The 16,066-nt window shown below is 48.7% G+C and overlaps 1 protein-coding gene across 1 annotated transcript in view; it reads left to right on the top strand.

Moving 5' to 3' along the window:
• RETREG1 (reticulophagy regulator 1) overlaps nucleotides 1-16,066 on the top strand; it is a 576,354-nt gene that overhangs the window by 405,860 nt on the left and 154,428 nt on the right. Inside the window, exon 4 of the mRNA XM_085606905.1 lies at nucleotides 15,479-15,605. Within this exon, the coding sequence (XP_085463031.1) occupies nucleotides 15,479-15,605 (127 nt within the window). The remainder of the gene's footprint in view (nucleotides 1-15,478; nucleotides 15,606-16,066) is intronic.

Raw genomic sequence — 16,066 nt, 5'->3', positions numbered from 1 at the left:
CCTGATCATTTCAACTCTTTCAAGTTTACCTGGTAGTACCATGCTGACAACGCCCAGATCATCTTGAAACTGGAAATCCCCTTGGCCCTCAAGGTCTCTGGCCTCAGTGAATGCCTCAGTGAATGTCTTTAGCAATCAATGTAGAACATTGAATGCTACATATACACATTAAACTTAATTCAGCCAAAACATAAATTCTCACTTGTTGATCATGGTGAATTATGACCAAACATTATCTTGGTTGTCAATCAGTTTGATGGAAGTGAAGTGCCTCAGAGTGATTAATGACTCTAACCTCTCACTTCAGTTGAAGTTAATAAAGTTACCAGAGATGTGTTGTATATGGAGAAAACATTGTGACAAACAACCACATTACGCCTGATCTCAAAGTCCAACAGTGCTTACAAGTTGAGATAAGAATCTTCTTTTAAAGCAGTGTTATTTGCCCACTAGGCAGTCCACAGGACAGGATCTTACAATTGAAAGTCAAACTGAACAGTCCAAGGAGAAACCTCAGATCAATAATGGCATACATACCAACCCTCCCGATTCAGACGGGAGACTACCAATGTTGGCATGTATGGAATGGCCACCTCTGATTTGTGGGAGATCCTTCACTGCACAGAATTGCAAGCTTTGGAACATGCTCCCAAAGAGAGTGGGGATCATCAATAATCATCTAATATTCAGAAAAGCAGTAAATACCTGTCTGTTCCCCAAACTGTGACTCAATGGACATCAGGCTACTTGTCATACCAGTTTATATAAGTAGCCCAGAGAATTATCTCTTACAATGGTTCATTTATTACCCCCTGCACAAAATGCTGCTGCGTTCTCCTGGGATGATTTTGGTGCACTCCTTCAAGCATCATACATGACACAAAAACATACTACTCATGGCTTACCTAGAACAAACACCTTTACCACAGTGCATAAAAAAGCTACTTAATCAGCCAATTAGGAAGTGCAGTGAGGCCATGCAAGGAATAGGAAAGTGCTGTATGCTAGCTACATTGCAAGGCATAGTTTGGGGTTCCATCTACTCGCCTACTGCAATACACTGCTGAGCTGTTTGGGTGTGGAGAAATCCTGGTAGTGACTACAAAGTGAAATGTATCAACTCAACCTCACCAAGACCAGCCAGCTCTCCAGACTAACTATTTCTGGTGAAATATTTTCTTTTTCTGTTCATTTTTTAAAGATTTTGACATTGGGACCACCATTTCCTTTCTTATTTCAAATGCTGGCTAGCCTGACCACACTTAAAATCAAATGTTCAGTTATTTTATTAATAATTAAGAAAACAAACCCACTAAAAATATAGGGAGCGCTATCCAAATAATTCATGGGGCATTGCAATAGTGTCCATATAGCCAAAGTTCACTCAAGGTCCATCCAAATGTGTTATTACATTCTTGAATTAGTCCATAAACACATGAAAAAGATGTAGAGGTGAGTCTTCAATAAACTTTATTCTTCATAAAAAGAACATCCAAACCAGTCAACGTGTTTTGCCCTTCTACAAAGACTTCATCAGGGCATAGCAGAATCTGATGTCATATACTTCTCCTCCTCCTTTCCCTTCAAGACATACTGGAGAAGACAACAAAAAATGTATTATACCCAGGTGGAGCCTAGTGAAAACGAAACGATGTTGGTTATTGTGTACCAAAGACAAATACAGTTTTAAGACCTCCTGGGAAGCAAGTGACACGTAACAGATAACAGTAGATTTCTTAAATTCAGCAAGGGCCTTTTTTTCAGACCCAGCACTTCAAAAAGTGGCCCTTAACCGTACTCTTATGAAAGGGCAACAATCTGTGCAGATTTTAAAAGCATTATCAAGTACTAGACAGTCCAAAAAAATAGTTTTTGTAAAGGCGGTTTCAGGTTGAATCCAAATTAATTGCCATAACAAAATTGGCTTGAGCAAAAGTAAGTCCTCCAGGTGTGTTAACCCAACCTTTTTATGAATAATAAAGGATGAAACAGAGGCAGGGGTACATAACACATGCCTAAGAAAGACATTTTCCTTAACCTGAAGAAGACCGCAACACGTGTAGCCCCACAGCCCCCCACCATAAAGAGCAGCTGACAATGCTTTAGCCTTGTAGATGTTAAATATTTCTTTAACGGGCAGCTACCGAGTTTACGGGAGACCCTAAAAACACCCTCAAACTCAACTCATTTAATATCTAGCATTTTCGATGTGTCGAGACCATGAGCTGTAATTGGTAACAAGGATACCCAAATAATTAATGAATTAACCCTTGCAATTGAGAAGCCCTTAATAAAGAAGATCCTACATTTTTTTGTTTTTTTTAAAAATTTTATTGTGCAGAGAAAAGGGGTACAAGCACGGGCCTACAACCTCCTGGGCCAGCCGCTAGTATTCAGAAATGATCAAGCAGTTCAAAAAACAATGACTGGCCCACAGGGGCTCCGCTAAATTACAGGAGATCAGACTGCACATAAGGGACGTCAGGATACACCCTTTTACATAAATGTCAACAAAAGTAAAGAAAAACAAAAAGCAAGGCGAAAAACATTGAAAGTGCGTCTAACCACAGCAGAGGAACTCCACACCCGACCACCATAGGGTGGTCAATAAAAAGGGGGTCTGAGAGGGAGGGGGGGGCCACGGGAAAACCAAACCTATACACAGATGAACAAATTAAGCAAGGAACCCTCAAGGATCAGGGGGACAAGGCAACCTCAGACGTATCCACCAGGGGGGGAGAACAGATAGTCCCTCGATACACATTCCACTGACCCCAGATTCTACCCCACGCACCCGGTTTACCACGAGCCACATACACCGTCTTCTCCCTGAACATGCACCAGTCCATGTTCTCCTTCCATACGGACACGGTGGGAGGCCGTTGGGAACCCCAAAGCTGCGCAATATCTCTCTTTGCAATCATGTTCCCAAGGGCCGCCCACCGAGCCTGGGCCGCATTATAGTCATTGGGCTCCCACACATTCAGAACACATCGGCGCACCTCCGGCAGCAGAGCGACCCCAGTGACTCGTTTCATAACATCATGCACCTGGCGCCAATATTCCGCCACCTCGCGGCACTCCCAGAGGATGTGGAGAAAGGTGGCACTGAGCCCGCAGCCACGCTTACAGAGCCCGTCGTCAGAAAACCCCATCGAGACCAAACGGGGACCCGTCACATAGACACGATGGAGAATCTTAAGCTGGACCAGACGGAGACGGGCCGGGATGGCAACCTCCTTAGGGGATGACAGCGCAGACTGCCAGTCCTCGTCGTCCAACTCAACCCCATCCCCCGTCCACGCCTCCCGAAGACGCACCAAGAGATCAGCCCGATTATTTATTAGTTTTTTATAAATCATGGAGATAGTACTGTCGGGGACGTGTCCGTCGAGTATACGGTCCTCGAGAGGCGAAGAAACAGGGACCGTGGTCCCCTCCCCAAAGACCGAGAGCAGGGCGTGCCGAACCTGGGCATAGCGGAAGAACTCCCTTTCACTAAGCTCGTACTCGCTCTGAAGCGCCGCGAAGGATTTAACCGCGCCTTTAACCCATAGGTCCCCCACTCTGCTAATGCCGATCGTATCCCAGTGCTCAAAGCCTTTCGTTGTCCAGAGGCTTCCCAAGCGCTCTGAGGCGAATAAAGGAGTAGCACACGTTAAACGCTCACTCCAGCCCACAGCTACATTCGCCGCCTTCCACACACGTACCGCAATCCTAGTAGGGCCCGTGAGGGTCCTCCCGGCAAATCGAGAGTAAAGCGCTCTGTTATAGTTACCGCCGGGAAGCAGGAATTTATCCATCTCATATGCCGGGTTCGAACCAGGAGCGTACGTAGCATGGTTAATGGCAGACAGCTGGGAGGCCCAATAGTACCTTCTAATGTCAGGAAGCGCGATGCCCCCATCATACCAGGGAAGAGTCAGCTTTGCCAAAGCGATACGCGCACGACCGTCCCAAACCAGTCTCCTCTGCAAACTCTCCACTTCCCTAAAGTAGGCCGCCGGAATGATATCGAAGGAGTTCTGGAGTGCGTAAAGAAATCTGGGAAGGGACATCATTTTAAACAGTGCTGCGCGACCAAGTGGAGACAAGGGCAACTTACACCACCGAGCCGTATCCACCCTCAAACGCCGGAGGGGAGACAGGAGATTCTGCTCGTAGCGGACCGCCGGATCCAACGAAACGTACACCCCCAAGTATTTAAAGCCGGATTGAGATGTTTGAATCGGAAGCCGAGGCGGTAAGAGAGGAAGGCCACCGGAGATAGGATACACGCAAGATTTGGACCAGTTAATTATCAAACCCGAATTTCTCCCGAAGGAAGTAAGGACATCAAAAAGCACATTGAGCGACTTCCGCGGCGAGGTGAGGTACAAAAGAATGTCATCCGCGTACAACGAGACCCGATCCTCGAAGCCCGGGGCCCACCGGATCCCTCTGATCGAGGGCTCCCAGCGGAGCCAGGCAGCGAGCGGTTCCAAGGCGAGAGCAAAGAGCAGAGGGGACAACGGGCACCCCTGCCTAGTACCCCTCCCGAGAGCGAAGGGCCGAGAAACCCTCCCATTGACAACAACCTGAGCCACTGGTCCAGCATAGAGGAGCTTAACCCAACTAATAAATCCCTCCCCAAAGCCAAACTTCGCCAAGACGGCCCAAAGGAATGGCCACTCGATGGTATCAAAGGCCATCGTGGCATCTAAGGAAACCAATATGGCCGGTTCAGAGAAGTACTCCGCCCTAGCGAGGACGCCGTGTAGACGCCGCAAGTTGAGAGCGGTATTACGATGAGGGATAAAGCCGCAATGATCCGGATGTATCAAATCACATATAACTCTCAGCAAGCGATTAGCGAGGACCTTGGCAAGGATTTTCGGTTCGGCATTTAGTAGGGAAATAGGCCTATATGAGGCACAGCGGTCTCGTGGCTTACCGTCCTTGGGAATCACAACTATAGTAGCCAGACGCTGGTCGTCGGGAAGGGAACCCCGCTCGAGCGACTCCAGAAACATACGACGGAGGAAGGGCGCGATTTTATCCGGGCGTAGTTTATACAGTTCAATCGGCAGTCCGTTGGAGCCCATAGCCTTGCCCGAGCGAAGGGAACGAATCGCGGTAGCAATCTCGTCGACAGACAGGGAGGCCTCCATCTGCTCACGGTCCTCGACGGATAAGCCGGGCAAGGCAATATCCCGCAGCAAGAGACGAGAGTCATCCTCATCTCTATCAGACACCGGGGAGTACACCGCCCGGAGGTGGTCAGCAAAACACTCCACAATCTCACCAGGATCAGTCACACACACTCCATCCGAAACCCGAAGCTCCGGGACCACACGATTCACTCTCTCCTTCTTATCCAACCAAGCAATCAGTTTACCCGCCTTGTCCCCGGCATCATACAACCTACCCTGCTGCTCCCTATACATGGTCTTGGCAGCGTCAATAACAAGAGACTTATATTCAAACTGCTTCAAGCTGAGGGCATGAAGCCCATCCTGAGTGACACCCGTCTCCAAAGCTGCCTCCAGCCCCGATATTTCAGTCTCCAGCTTCACCACCGCCTCATTCTTAACCTTCTTAGCCTCCACTATCTGGGATAGGGCATGCCCGCGGAGCACTGCTTTGAAGGCTTCCCACAGGGACACTGAGGACAACACCGACCCCTCATTCTCGAGAAAATACTGATCAATCGACTTAACAAGGCTATCACGAATCTTGGGGTCTCGCAAGTACCAAGGGTTAATAGGGGCGATCCGCCCAGCGGACCGCGTCCCGGTGTCGAGAAGCAACCACAGTGGGGAATGATCAGAGATTCCCCGGGCCAGGTGCTTAACCTCTCGAATCCGGGCAGTCTGGGCCGTGGGCATAAGAAAATAATCCAATCTTGAGAGACTCCCATGGGCCCCAGAGTGAAATGTGTACTGACACTGTGTCGGATGCATTAACCTCCAACAATCCACCAGACTGAAGGTATCCAAGAGCCCGCCGAGCCACGCCTGGGCAGCAGGGAGGGCCCTGGGCGGGTGGCGATCCAGATCACCCAAAACAACCGAATTAAAATCCCCACCCATAAGCAAAAGACTGTCAGGAAGCTCAAGCAGCATACGACCCAAGTCTGAGAAAGTGGAGTTCTGGAGGCCCGGGGGAACATAAACCGAAACCAAGGAAAGGGACTGTCCCTCCCACCTCCCAGTCAGGGCCGCATAGCGCCCTCTATCGTCTAGGACGTCAGGATACACCCTTTTACATAAATGTCAACAAAAGTAAAGAAAAACAAAAAGCAAGGCGAAAAACATTGAAAGGGCGTCTAACCACAGCAGAGGAACTCCACACCCGACCACCATAGGGTGGTCAATAAAAAGGGGGTCTGAGAGGGAGGGGGGGGCCACGGGAAAACCAAACCTATACACAGATGAACAAATTAAGCAAGGAACCCTCAAGGATCAGGGGGACAAGGCAACCTCAGACGAATCCACCAGGGGGGGAGAACAGATAGTCCCTCGATACACATTCCACTGACCCCAGATTCTACCCCACGCCCCCGGTTTACCACGAGCCACATACACCGTCTTCTCCCTGAACATGCACCAGTCCATGTTCTCCTTCCATACGGACACGGTGGGAGGCCGTTGGGAACCCCAAAGCTGCGCAATATCTCTCTTTGCAATCATGTTCCCAAGGGCCGCCCACCGAGCCTGGGCCGCATTATAGTCATTGGGCTCCCACACATTCAGAACACATCGGCGCACCTCCGGCAGCAGAGCGACCCCAGTGACTCGTTTCATAACATCATGCACCTGGCGCCAATATTCCGCCACCTCGCGGCACTCCCAGAGGATGTGGAGAAAGGTGGCACTGAGCCCGCAGCCACGCTTACAGAGCCCGTCGTCAGAAAACCCCATCGAGACCAAACGGGGACCCGTCACATAGACACGATGGAGAATCTTAAGCTGGACCAGACGGAGACGGGCCGGGATGGCAACCTCCTTAGGGGATGACAGCGCAGACTGCCAGTCCTCGTCGTCCAACTCAACCCCATCCCCCGTCCACGCCTCCCGAAGACGCACCAAGAGATCAGCCCGATTATTTATTAGTTTTTTATAAATCATGGAGATAGTACTGTCGGGGACGTGTCCGTCGAGTATACGGTCCTCGAGAGGCGAAGAAACAGGGACCGTGGTCCCCTCCCCAAAGACCGAGAGCAGGGCGTGCCGAACCTGGGCATAGCGGAAGAACTCCCTTTCACTAAGCTCGTACTCGCTCTGAAGCGCCGCGAAGGATTTAACCGCGCCTTTAACCCATAGGTCCCCCACTCTGCTAATGCCGATCGTATCCCAGTGCTCAAAGCCTTTCGTTGTCCAGAGGCTTCCCAAGCGCTCTGAGGCGAATAAAGGAGTAGCACACGTTAAACGCTCACTCCAGCCCACAGCTACATTCGCCGCCTTCCACACACGTACCGCAATCCTAGTAGGGCCCGTGAGGGTCCTCCCGGCAAATCGAGAGTAAAGCGCTCTGTTATAGTTACCGCCGGGAAGCAGGAATTTATCCATCTCATATGCCGGGTTCGAACCAGGAGCGTACGTAGCATGGTTAATGGCAGACAGCTGGGAGGCCCAATAGTACCTTCTAATGTCAGGAAGCGCGATGCCCCCGTCATACCAGGGAAGAGTCAGCTTTGCCAAAGCGATACGCGCACGACCGTCCCAAACCAGTCTCCTCTGCAAACTCTCCACTTCCCTAAAGTAGGCCGCCGGAATGATATCGAAGGAGTTCTGGAGTGCGTAAAGAAATCTGGGAAGGGACATCATTTTAAACAGTGCTGCGCGACCAAGTGGAGACAAGGGCAACTTACACCACCGAGCCGTATCCACCCTCAAACGCCGGAGGGGAGACAGGAGATTCTGCTCGTAGCGGACCGCCGGATCCAACGAAACGTACACCCCCAAGTATTTAAAGCCGGATTGAGATGTTTGAATCGGAAGCCGAGGCGGTAAGAGAGGAAGGCCACCGGAGATAGGATACACGCAAGATTTGGACCAGTTAATTATCAAACCCGAATTTCTCCCGAAGGAAGTAAGGACATCAAAAAGCACATTGAGCGACTTCCGCGGCGAGGTGAGGTACAAAAGAATGTCATCCGCGTACAACGAGACCCGATCCTCGAAGCCCGGGGCCCACCGGATCCCTCTGATCGAGGGCTCCCAGCGGAGCCAGGCAGCGAGCGGTTCCAAGGCGAGAGCAAAGAGCAGAGGGGACAACGGGCACCCCTGCCTAGTACCCCTCCCGAGAGCGAAGGGCCGAGAAACCCGCCCATTGACAACAACCTGAGCCACTGGTCCAGCATAGAGGAGCTTAACCCAACTAATAAATCCCTCCCCAAAGCCAAACTTCGCCAAGACGGCCCAAAGGAATGGCCACTCGATGGTATCAAAGGCCATCGCGGCATCTAAGGAAACCAATATGGCCGGTTCAGAGAAGTACTCCGCCCTAGCGAGGACGCCGTGTAGACGCCGCAAGTTGAGAGCGGTATTACGATGAGGGATAAAGCCGCAATGATCCGGATGTATCAAATCACATATAACTCTCAGCAAGCGATTAGCGAGGACCTTGGCAAGGATTTTCGGTTCGGCATTTAGTAGGGAAATAGGCCTATATGAGGCACAGCGGTCTCGTGGCTTACCGTCCTTGGGAATCACAACTATAGTAGCCAGACGCTGGTCGTCGGGAAGGGAACCCCGCTCGAGCGACTCCAGAAACATACGACGGAGGAAGGGCGCGATTTTATCCGGGCGTAGTTTATACAGTTCAATCGGCAGTCCGTTGGGGCCCATAGCCTTGCCCGAGCGAAGGGAACGAATCGCGGTAGCAATCTCGTCGACAGACAGGGAGGCCTCCATCAGCTCACGGTCCTCGACGGATAAGCCGGGCAAGGCAATATCCCGCAGCAAGAGACGAGAGTCATCCTCATCTCTATCAGACACCGGGGAGTACACCGCCCGGAGGTGGTCAGCAAAACACTCCACAATCTCACCAGGGTCAGTCACACACACTCCATCCGAAACCCGAAGCTCCGGGACCACACGATTCACTCTCTCCTTCTTATCCAACCAAGCAATCAGTTTACCCGCCTTGTCCCCGGCATCATACAACCTACCCTGCTGCTCCCTATACATGGTCTTGGCAGCGTCAATAACAAGAGACTTATATTCAAACTGCTTCAAGCTGAGGGCATGAAGCCCATCCTGAGTGACACCCGTCTCCAAAGCTGCCTCCAGCCCCGATATTTCAGTCTCCAGCTTCACCACCGCCTCATTCTTAACCTTCTTAGCCTCCACTATCTGGGATAGGGCATGCCCGCGGAGCACTGCTTTGAAGGCTTCCCACAGGGACACTGAGGACAACACCGACCCCTCATTCTCGAGAAAATACTGATCAATCGACTTAACAAGGCTATCACGAATCTTGGGGTCTCGCAAGTACCAAGGGTTAATAGGGGCGATCCGCCCAGCGGACCGCGTCCCGGTGTCGAGAAGCAACCACAGTGGGGAATGATCAGAGATTCCCCGGGCCAGGTGCTTAACCTCTCGAATCCGGGCAGTCTGGGCCGTGGGCATAAGAAAATAATCCAATCTTGAGAGACTCCCATGGGCCCCAGAGTGAAATGTGTACTGACACTGTGTCGGATGCATTAACCTCCAACAATCCACCAGACTGAAGGTATCCAAGAGCCCGCCGAGCCACGCCTGGGCAGCAGGGAGGGCCCTGGGCGGGTGGCGATCCAGATCACCCAAAACAACCGAATTAAAATCCCCACCCATAAGCAAAAGACTGCCAGGAAGCTCAAGCAGCATACGACCCAAGTCTGAGAAAGTGGAGTTCTGGAGGCCCGGGGGAACATAAACCGAAACCAAGGAAAGGGACTGTCCCTCCCACCTCCCAGTCAGGGCCGCATAGCGCCCTCTATCGTCTAGGACAACCCTGGTGATCTCTAGCGGAAGTGAAGATCGTAGGAGAATGCCCACCCCTCTAGAGCCGGTGGTGAAACCGGAATGGGCCACGAGTCGGTAGCCCCCCCTGTTCATGGCATGACAAACATTACCAACCAAATGCGTCTCCTGTAAGAATACCACATCAGGAGTCAAACGACGCAAATATTGCAGCACAACACCCCGTTTGATACGATCCCCCAATCCGTTGACGTTCCAAGACATCAATCTCAACCCGTCCCCCCCCATCCCCTCCAGTAGATCAAGGGTCCCCCAGCAAATAGCGCGACACCTGAAACTGAAACAGAGCCAATACCTCGCCTTGAAAACAAAAAACACAAATCCAAACAACCCCTCCCACCCACCAACCCCCCCCCCGAATTCAACTCCCCCCACCCTGCACCCCTGCGGTCCAAAAAACCACCCCAACTTGCAGTGTGCCTGTCGCCCTACAAACCCCATTCTACGAAAAGACCCCGGAGGAGGAAAGGGACCCGTCCCTGCCCGCCCCCAACACAGATCATAATTAAACAAAATGTACAAATGAAGTAGAACCCAGCCGAACAAAACAAAATGTCAAAGTCAAGGACCAAAAGTCACTCCGAAAGAGGCCCGCCACCCTCGGTACCACCAGAAGGCCCCGGCCGGTCACCCCGGTCCGGCAGAGAATCCAGCCATCCACTCACAGTCGCAGGACAGTCAAAAAAGGTAGTCCGGTCTTCGTATTCCACTCGGAGCCTAGCAGGAAAAAGCATGGAGTACTTAAAACCCAGGTCCCGGAGACGGCCCTTCACCCCCTGGAAGCCCATCCGCTGCTTCTGGACAAGTTGGGTGAAGTCCGGGAAAAAGTTAACGGATGAGTTCTCATATCGGACCGGGCCGTGTACCCGTGAGGCCTGCAGAATCGCATCTCGGTCTCTGTAGTGAAAAAGTTTTGCGACAATAGGCCTCGGGGGAGCTCCCGGTCGCGGCCGACCGCCTGGGACTCGATGGGCCCGCTCCACGGCAAAGAACTTACTCAGGCCAGCGGGGGCAAGCTGGTTGAGGATGAGATCCTCGACCACAAGATCAACCGGGCGATTGTCGAAGGTCTGTGGAACACCTATGACGCGGATGTTATTGTGTCGAGCCCGTCCCTCGAAGTCCTCCAGCCGCCGGGCCATCAGGTCGTTGGCCGACTTGAGGTCGCCAAGAGCAGTCTGCAGGTCCGACACATCCGTACCAAGGGTGGACGTCCGCAAATCCAGCGATTGAACCCTCTCATTGGTCTTAGAGAGATCCGCCCGAATTAGCGTAACGTCAATGGCCACCGTGTCGATTTTACGGGCCAAGGCCTCGTACTGCTTAGCGATGGTCTCCTTGATGCCTTTAATGGCGCCCATGATGTCCTGCAATGACAAATCCGGAGGGACGGACGGAACACCACCAGCGTCATCCGGGAGAACACTGGCCGTCCCAGGGGACCCTTTACCTTGAGTGTAGCGGTCCATGTTGTTAGTCTGGACCGGTCCCCCACGTAGGGATGTCTTGGTCTTACGCCTCTCGGGATCCCCCCTGCCACCCATGTTGAACCACGCTCGCCGAAGGGGACCACCGAGCAAGCGTCGAAGGGGCACAGGCGAAGCAGACACGAGCCGTACCAGAGACCGCAATGTGGCGGTGCGAGAGGATCAAAGTCAATGGGCACACTGGTATCAGGCGGAGGCAAAGGCACCAAGCGAAGGCCGAGTGAAAACCCAGCGGCACAAAGCAACTCCACGGTCCAGCCACTCAGAGATCCAAAAGTGAAACCGAAAGTGATGGGACGGCCGCTGGCACAGCCCCGATGCCGTTGTTGTTCAACTATACCCCGGCTCCACAGTTCACCTTCGCACCGGGCACAGCCATCAGTTGGGCCTCAAAAGTTCAAACCACCATAGATCAGGTCTCCCAGGTCCGATTTGGTTTCTGAAAAGAGTTTAGGGTTCAGCCAACGTTCATCTTCCAGAATCCGTCAACCAAGTCAGGATAAAGTCAGGATAAGTTCCGAGGAGCAGCGAGGGTCCGGGGAGCCCTGTGCTCACGCGACCATCTTGGATGCGCGCTAGGCTCCTCCCTCAGATCCTACATTTTTGAGTATTTTTCTCACGTAACATCGTAAATGCCTTATCATTATTAATCTTTAGTTTTCTATTCGGCATAAAATCAACAAATGCGTCCATCACTCTCTGAAAACCGACAGGTGTCCTTGACTTAAGGACTGCATCATTGGCATACAATAGCACCGGAACTGGCCTGCAGAGACCTCAAGGAATCATACACCCCATTAATGTAAATGGAGAATAAAAATGGTGCAAAGACACACCTTATCTGATTCCCCTCTTGATTATAAATGAAATGGACCTTAGCAGACAGGTTCCTATACAGCCGAGACTGCACAATTTTCTTCAGGGCCCCTAATGAAAGTTGTGTATGCCAGAGGGTTGAAAGGTACACCAAATCAAAGGCGCTACTGAGGTCAGCAAAACATCGTCAAAGGGAACCTGACTTGGTCTTTGTATACTTCCCAATGAGCATATCCAAGTTAACACACTGTTCCACTGACCCTAGCCCTTTCCTGAATCCATAGTGGGACTCTAAATGGATTGAATTATCTGTGCCCCACTGTTCTAATCTCTGGAGAAGAACCCTGCCCATCATTTATGCTGAAAAATCCGGGAGGGAAACGGGGCAATTATACTTTGGGTCAGAACTATCTCCCTTTTTAATTATAGGCACCATAATGGACTTAGTCCAACTAGGAGTAATCGTACCCTCAGAAGCAGCGCTAAATAGTCGAGTCAAGATGGGGTCCCAGAGTTCCCCCGTTGCATTGAAGGCATCATCTGGTACAACATTGGGGCCAGGTGCTTAACCCCTAGCGCTCTGTACTAATGCATTAAGGGAATATGCCATCTTCTCTCACATGCAATTACAACGCAGTCCTTACAACGACCGCATTGTAACAACGCATATCATCACTCCGCAAGTCGGAACAATGACTTGCTCTAGGGGGCACGCTGGATGTTGGAATAATATAATTTACTATTCCAACTCCAGTCTGTGCATAAGTAGGGAAGGTGTTGGATTTTAAATCCAACACCTTCTGACCCCTCCGCAAGTCGTTCTGACTTGCAGAGTAATGGTATGCTTTGTTACGACACTGTCGTTGTAACGACCGCGTTGTAATTGCTTGCGGTGTTTTGGATTAGTGATAAACAATGTTTACCGCATTAAACACCTCTTCTAAACTAACTTGTTGTTGTCTGTTATTCATTTGATTACCACTCTTACTATCACATAATTTTATAATGCATCAGGAAGCCTATAAGTTTTTATGTAGCCTTGAGTATGACTATATTTGCCTTGCTGTTTCCCTTTTTACTAGGGGTGCTATAACAGAAAGGAAAACCCTTTCTTTGTATGAAAAACTGGTGTATGAACATGATTAGTTGTGTCAGTATATATTTGTGTTTTATTTTATATATATATTAGACAACATTGTGTCTTTGATATTGCAAATATTCTGGTTATCAGCATGTCTTTGTAATTTTGGATTTTATCTATGATTTTAGAAATCTTGACTATGTATGCTTTTATGCTTATCAAAACATGAAATCGAATAAAGCTGACTTTGAACTTAAACTTGATTAACACCCTCACAAACATCCCCATTGAGGGAACCAAAAATTTCAGAAAAGTGATCAACCCATGCAACAAGGGGGCAATGTGAAGTGAATTCAGGTGCAGAATCTTTTTTTTTTATTAAACGGGACATTGACAGTGTTCCAAAACAAAGTGGCATCATTAGTCTCTCAGCTGCCATGGCCAAGTTAGTCCAAGCATCTTCCCTGATCACCTTTTCCCTAAATACTAGGACCAAATTATAATCTTTCTTTAGTTGTTTAATAGCAAGCTGGTCCCTAGGTGAGCTACGCAGAGCAGTCCGTAACTGCTTAGATGCCTGGATGCACGAATGGTGTCTTTGAGGGTCTTGATCTAGGGAATCATGTCAATAGATCATTGAGGGATCTGGAAAGTATGAAAGACTTGACTTCTGTTCTCTTGTTGGAGCCGTAGGGAATAAGCAGTTGTTTACAGTACTACCTGCAGAAAAAGTGTTATTTATAAAAAGTGTTATTTATATATATATTGTTGCAGTAAAAGATGCCTCGTAGTCCATGTAGGTATTAAGTAGGTTTTTTCAAGATAGATGTTATGATGTAGAGCCCCACCAGGAGCAGCCCTCCTGCTTCTCAGCCCATCCTCCAACTGACTCTCCACTCACCAACATTCCACAGCCACCTCACACACCAACATTCCACCACCACAGTCACACTGGCTGAGCAGCAGGTATAACATATATATATATCCATATGTTGTTCAAACTTGTGTATATGATTTATTAATGTAAAGTCTTTACTACTAGGACAAGCACTCTAAGGAAATACAGTGAACTGCGAGCTTTGCTTGCATTAATTACATTTGTTCCTATATAAACACGAATACATATACAAATATTTATACATTTTAACAAATTGAGTCTACTCATAATGCTTCCAGAATGCTCCCTGATTATATGCAGGTGCATGCAGAAGTCTAAAAGTAACATTGGTGATTGTTAGCTTTCAAAATATAATATGCGCAAAACATTGCAACCCGAAAAATTACTTTTTTCTATACTATTGTGCAACCGTTTCTGTGAGGCCTAATTTAATACAATTTTATTAGATTTATGCCAGTTTTTCAAGATTACTTATGAAGAATCTATATTAAACCATAATGGGCAACAAGTAATAAATTAGGGCCTGATTGTTAAAGAAAGACACAAAAATGCGCTGGCAGGTACATGTATTTAATTTGGTGCAGACGTAAAAATGTTGGGAATGCCAAGAATTTTCACAAGTAGGTCTGAAAACCGTACGTCTAGCAAAGACTTGTGAATACCATTTACACATGAGTAAATATACACATGAATCTTTGCTTATACGAAAATCTGCTGAACGTTTGCAAATTTACTTTACCTACACCCTCTTATATCGTCACCCTGGAAAAACGTTACTCCTGCCATTGTAATGATTACATTTTCAGCCTTTTCCAGTGTGGGAAGAGATCGGAGTGGAGTTTGTGAATATCCTTAACGATGTAAATTTGTGGGTGTGAAAAGACTCGCAGAACATTCTAACCTTGAAACTACTACTTCCTCCCATTCCTTAGACAAGTAAATATTTTATAAAATTCTACACCCCTTGTAGTCAGTTGTGTTAAAATATTCTGTTTGTAATTTGAAAGACGTGTGTTTTCATATTTCATCAGTATTTCACTCATGCTAATTTAAAATATACATCACTGTCTCAGAATTTATACTATTAACTCTCTCTTCACATGGCATAAAATGCATTATAAAGTATTAGAGAACTTTTTAAAATCCAGCTCCCAACCATGCATTTTATTTTATCTCTTTTCATGTTCAGCTGGGATGCAATCACAACAAAGTCAGATTGCAGGCCATGGCTGGGTCAGTGCATCATGGAATCGTGGACAAACTACCGGACATTTCTCCAGGAAATGTCGCACTTTAAGCAGCAAAACCCAGGCAAGGTAAGCAAAATTCACTACTAAACACATTTATCCATTCTGCTCTACATGCAGCAGGCTCCCTGTTTTCCCACCAAATAACTTCACTGCAAGCCAGAAAGCTACGTACTTGTTGGGAGACATATTCAATTCTGAAAATGTAAATAATTTACCCTGGGATGCCAAAAATTGGGTGTAGCAGAAAGAGGGCGGAGTCATGAAGGGCAGTGATATTATGGGAAATACCATGATGGACAGAGCCAATGACACTGAGCTCATGTATTATATTTAAAACATTTGGCTACTAGGAAAATATGATAGTAAAGCTCTTCTGGTTTACCCAATTGGCCACAGATTGCATTTTGAGAAAGCTGAAGGGGTTAACTAGTACTTTAAGAGTGCTGAAAAAGGTGGGTCTCTAAAGAGTCTATGGCCTAACAAGAGAAACTAAGAGTCGCTTATAAGAGTTGTGACCTAAGTTACTA

This window comes from Triturus cristatus, chromosome 5_2 (assembly GCF_964204655.1).
Source record: "Triturus cristatus chromosome 5_2, aTriCri1.1, whole genome shotgun sequence".
Taxonomy (NCBI): Eukaryota; Metazoa; Chordata; class Amphibia; order Caudata; family Salamandridae; genus Triturus; species Triturus cristatus.
This window is presented reverse-complemented; position numbering and strand designations above follow the sequence as displayed.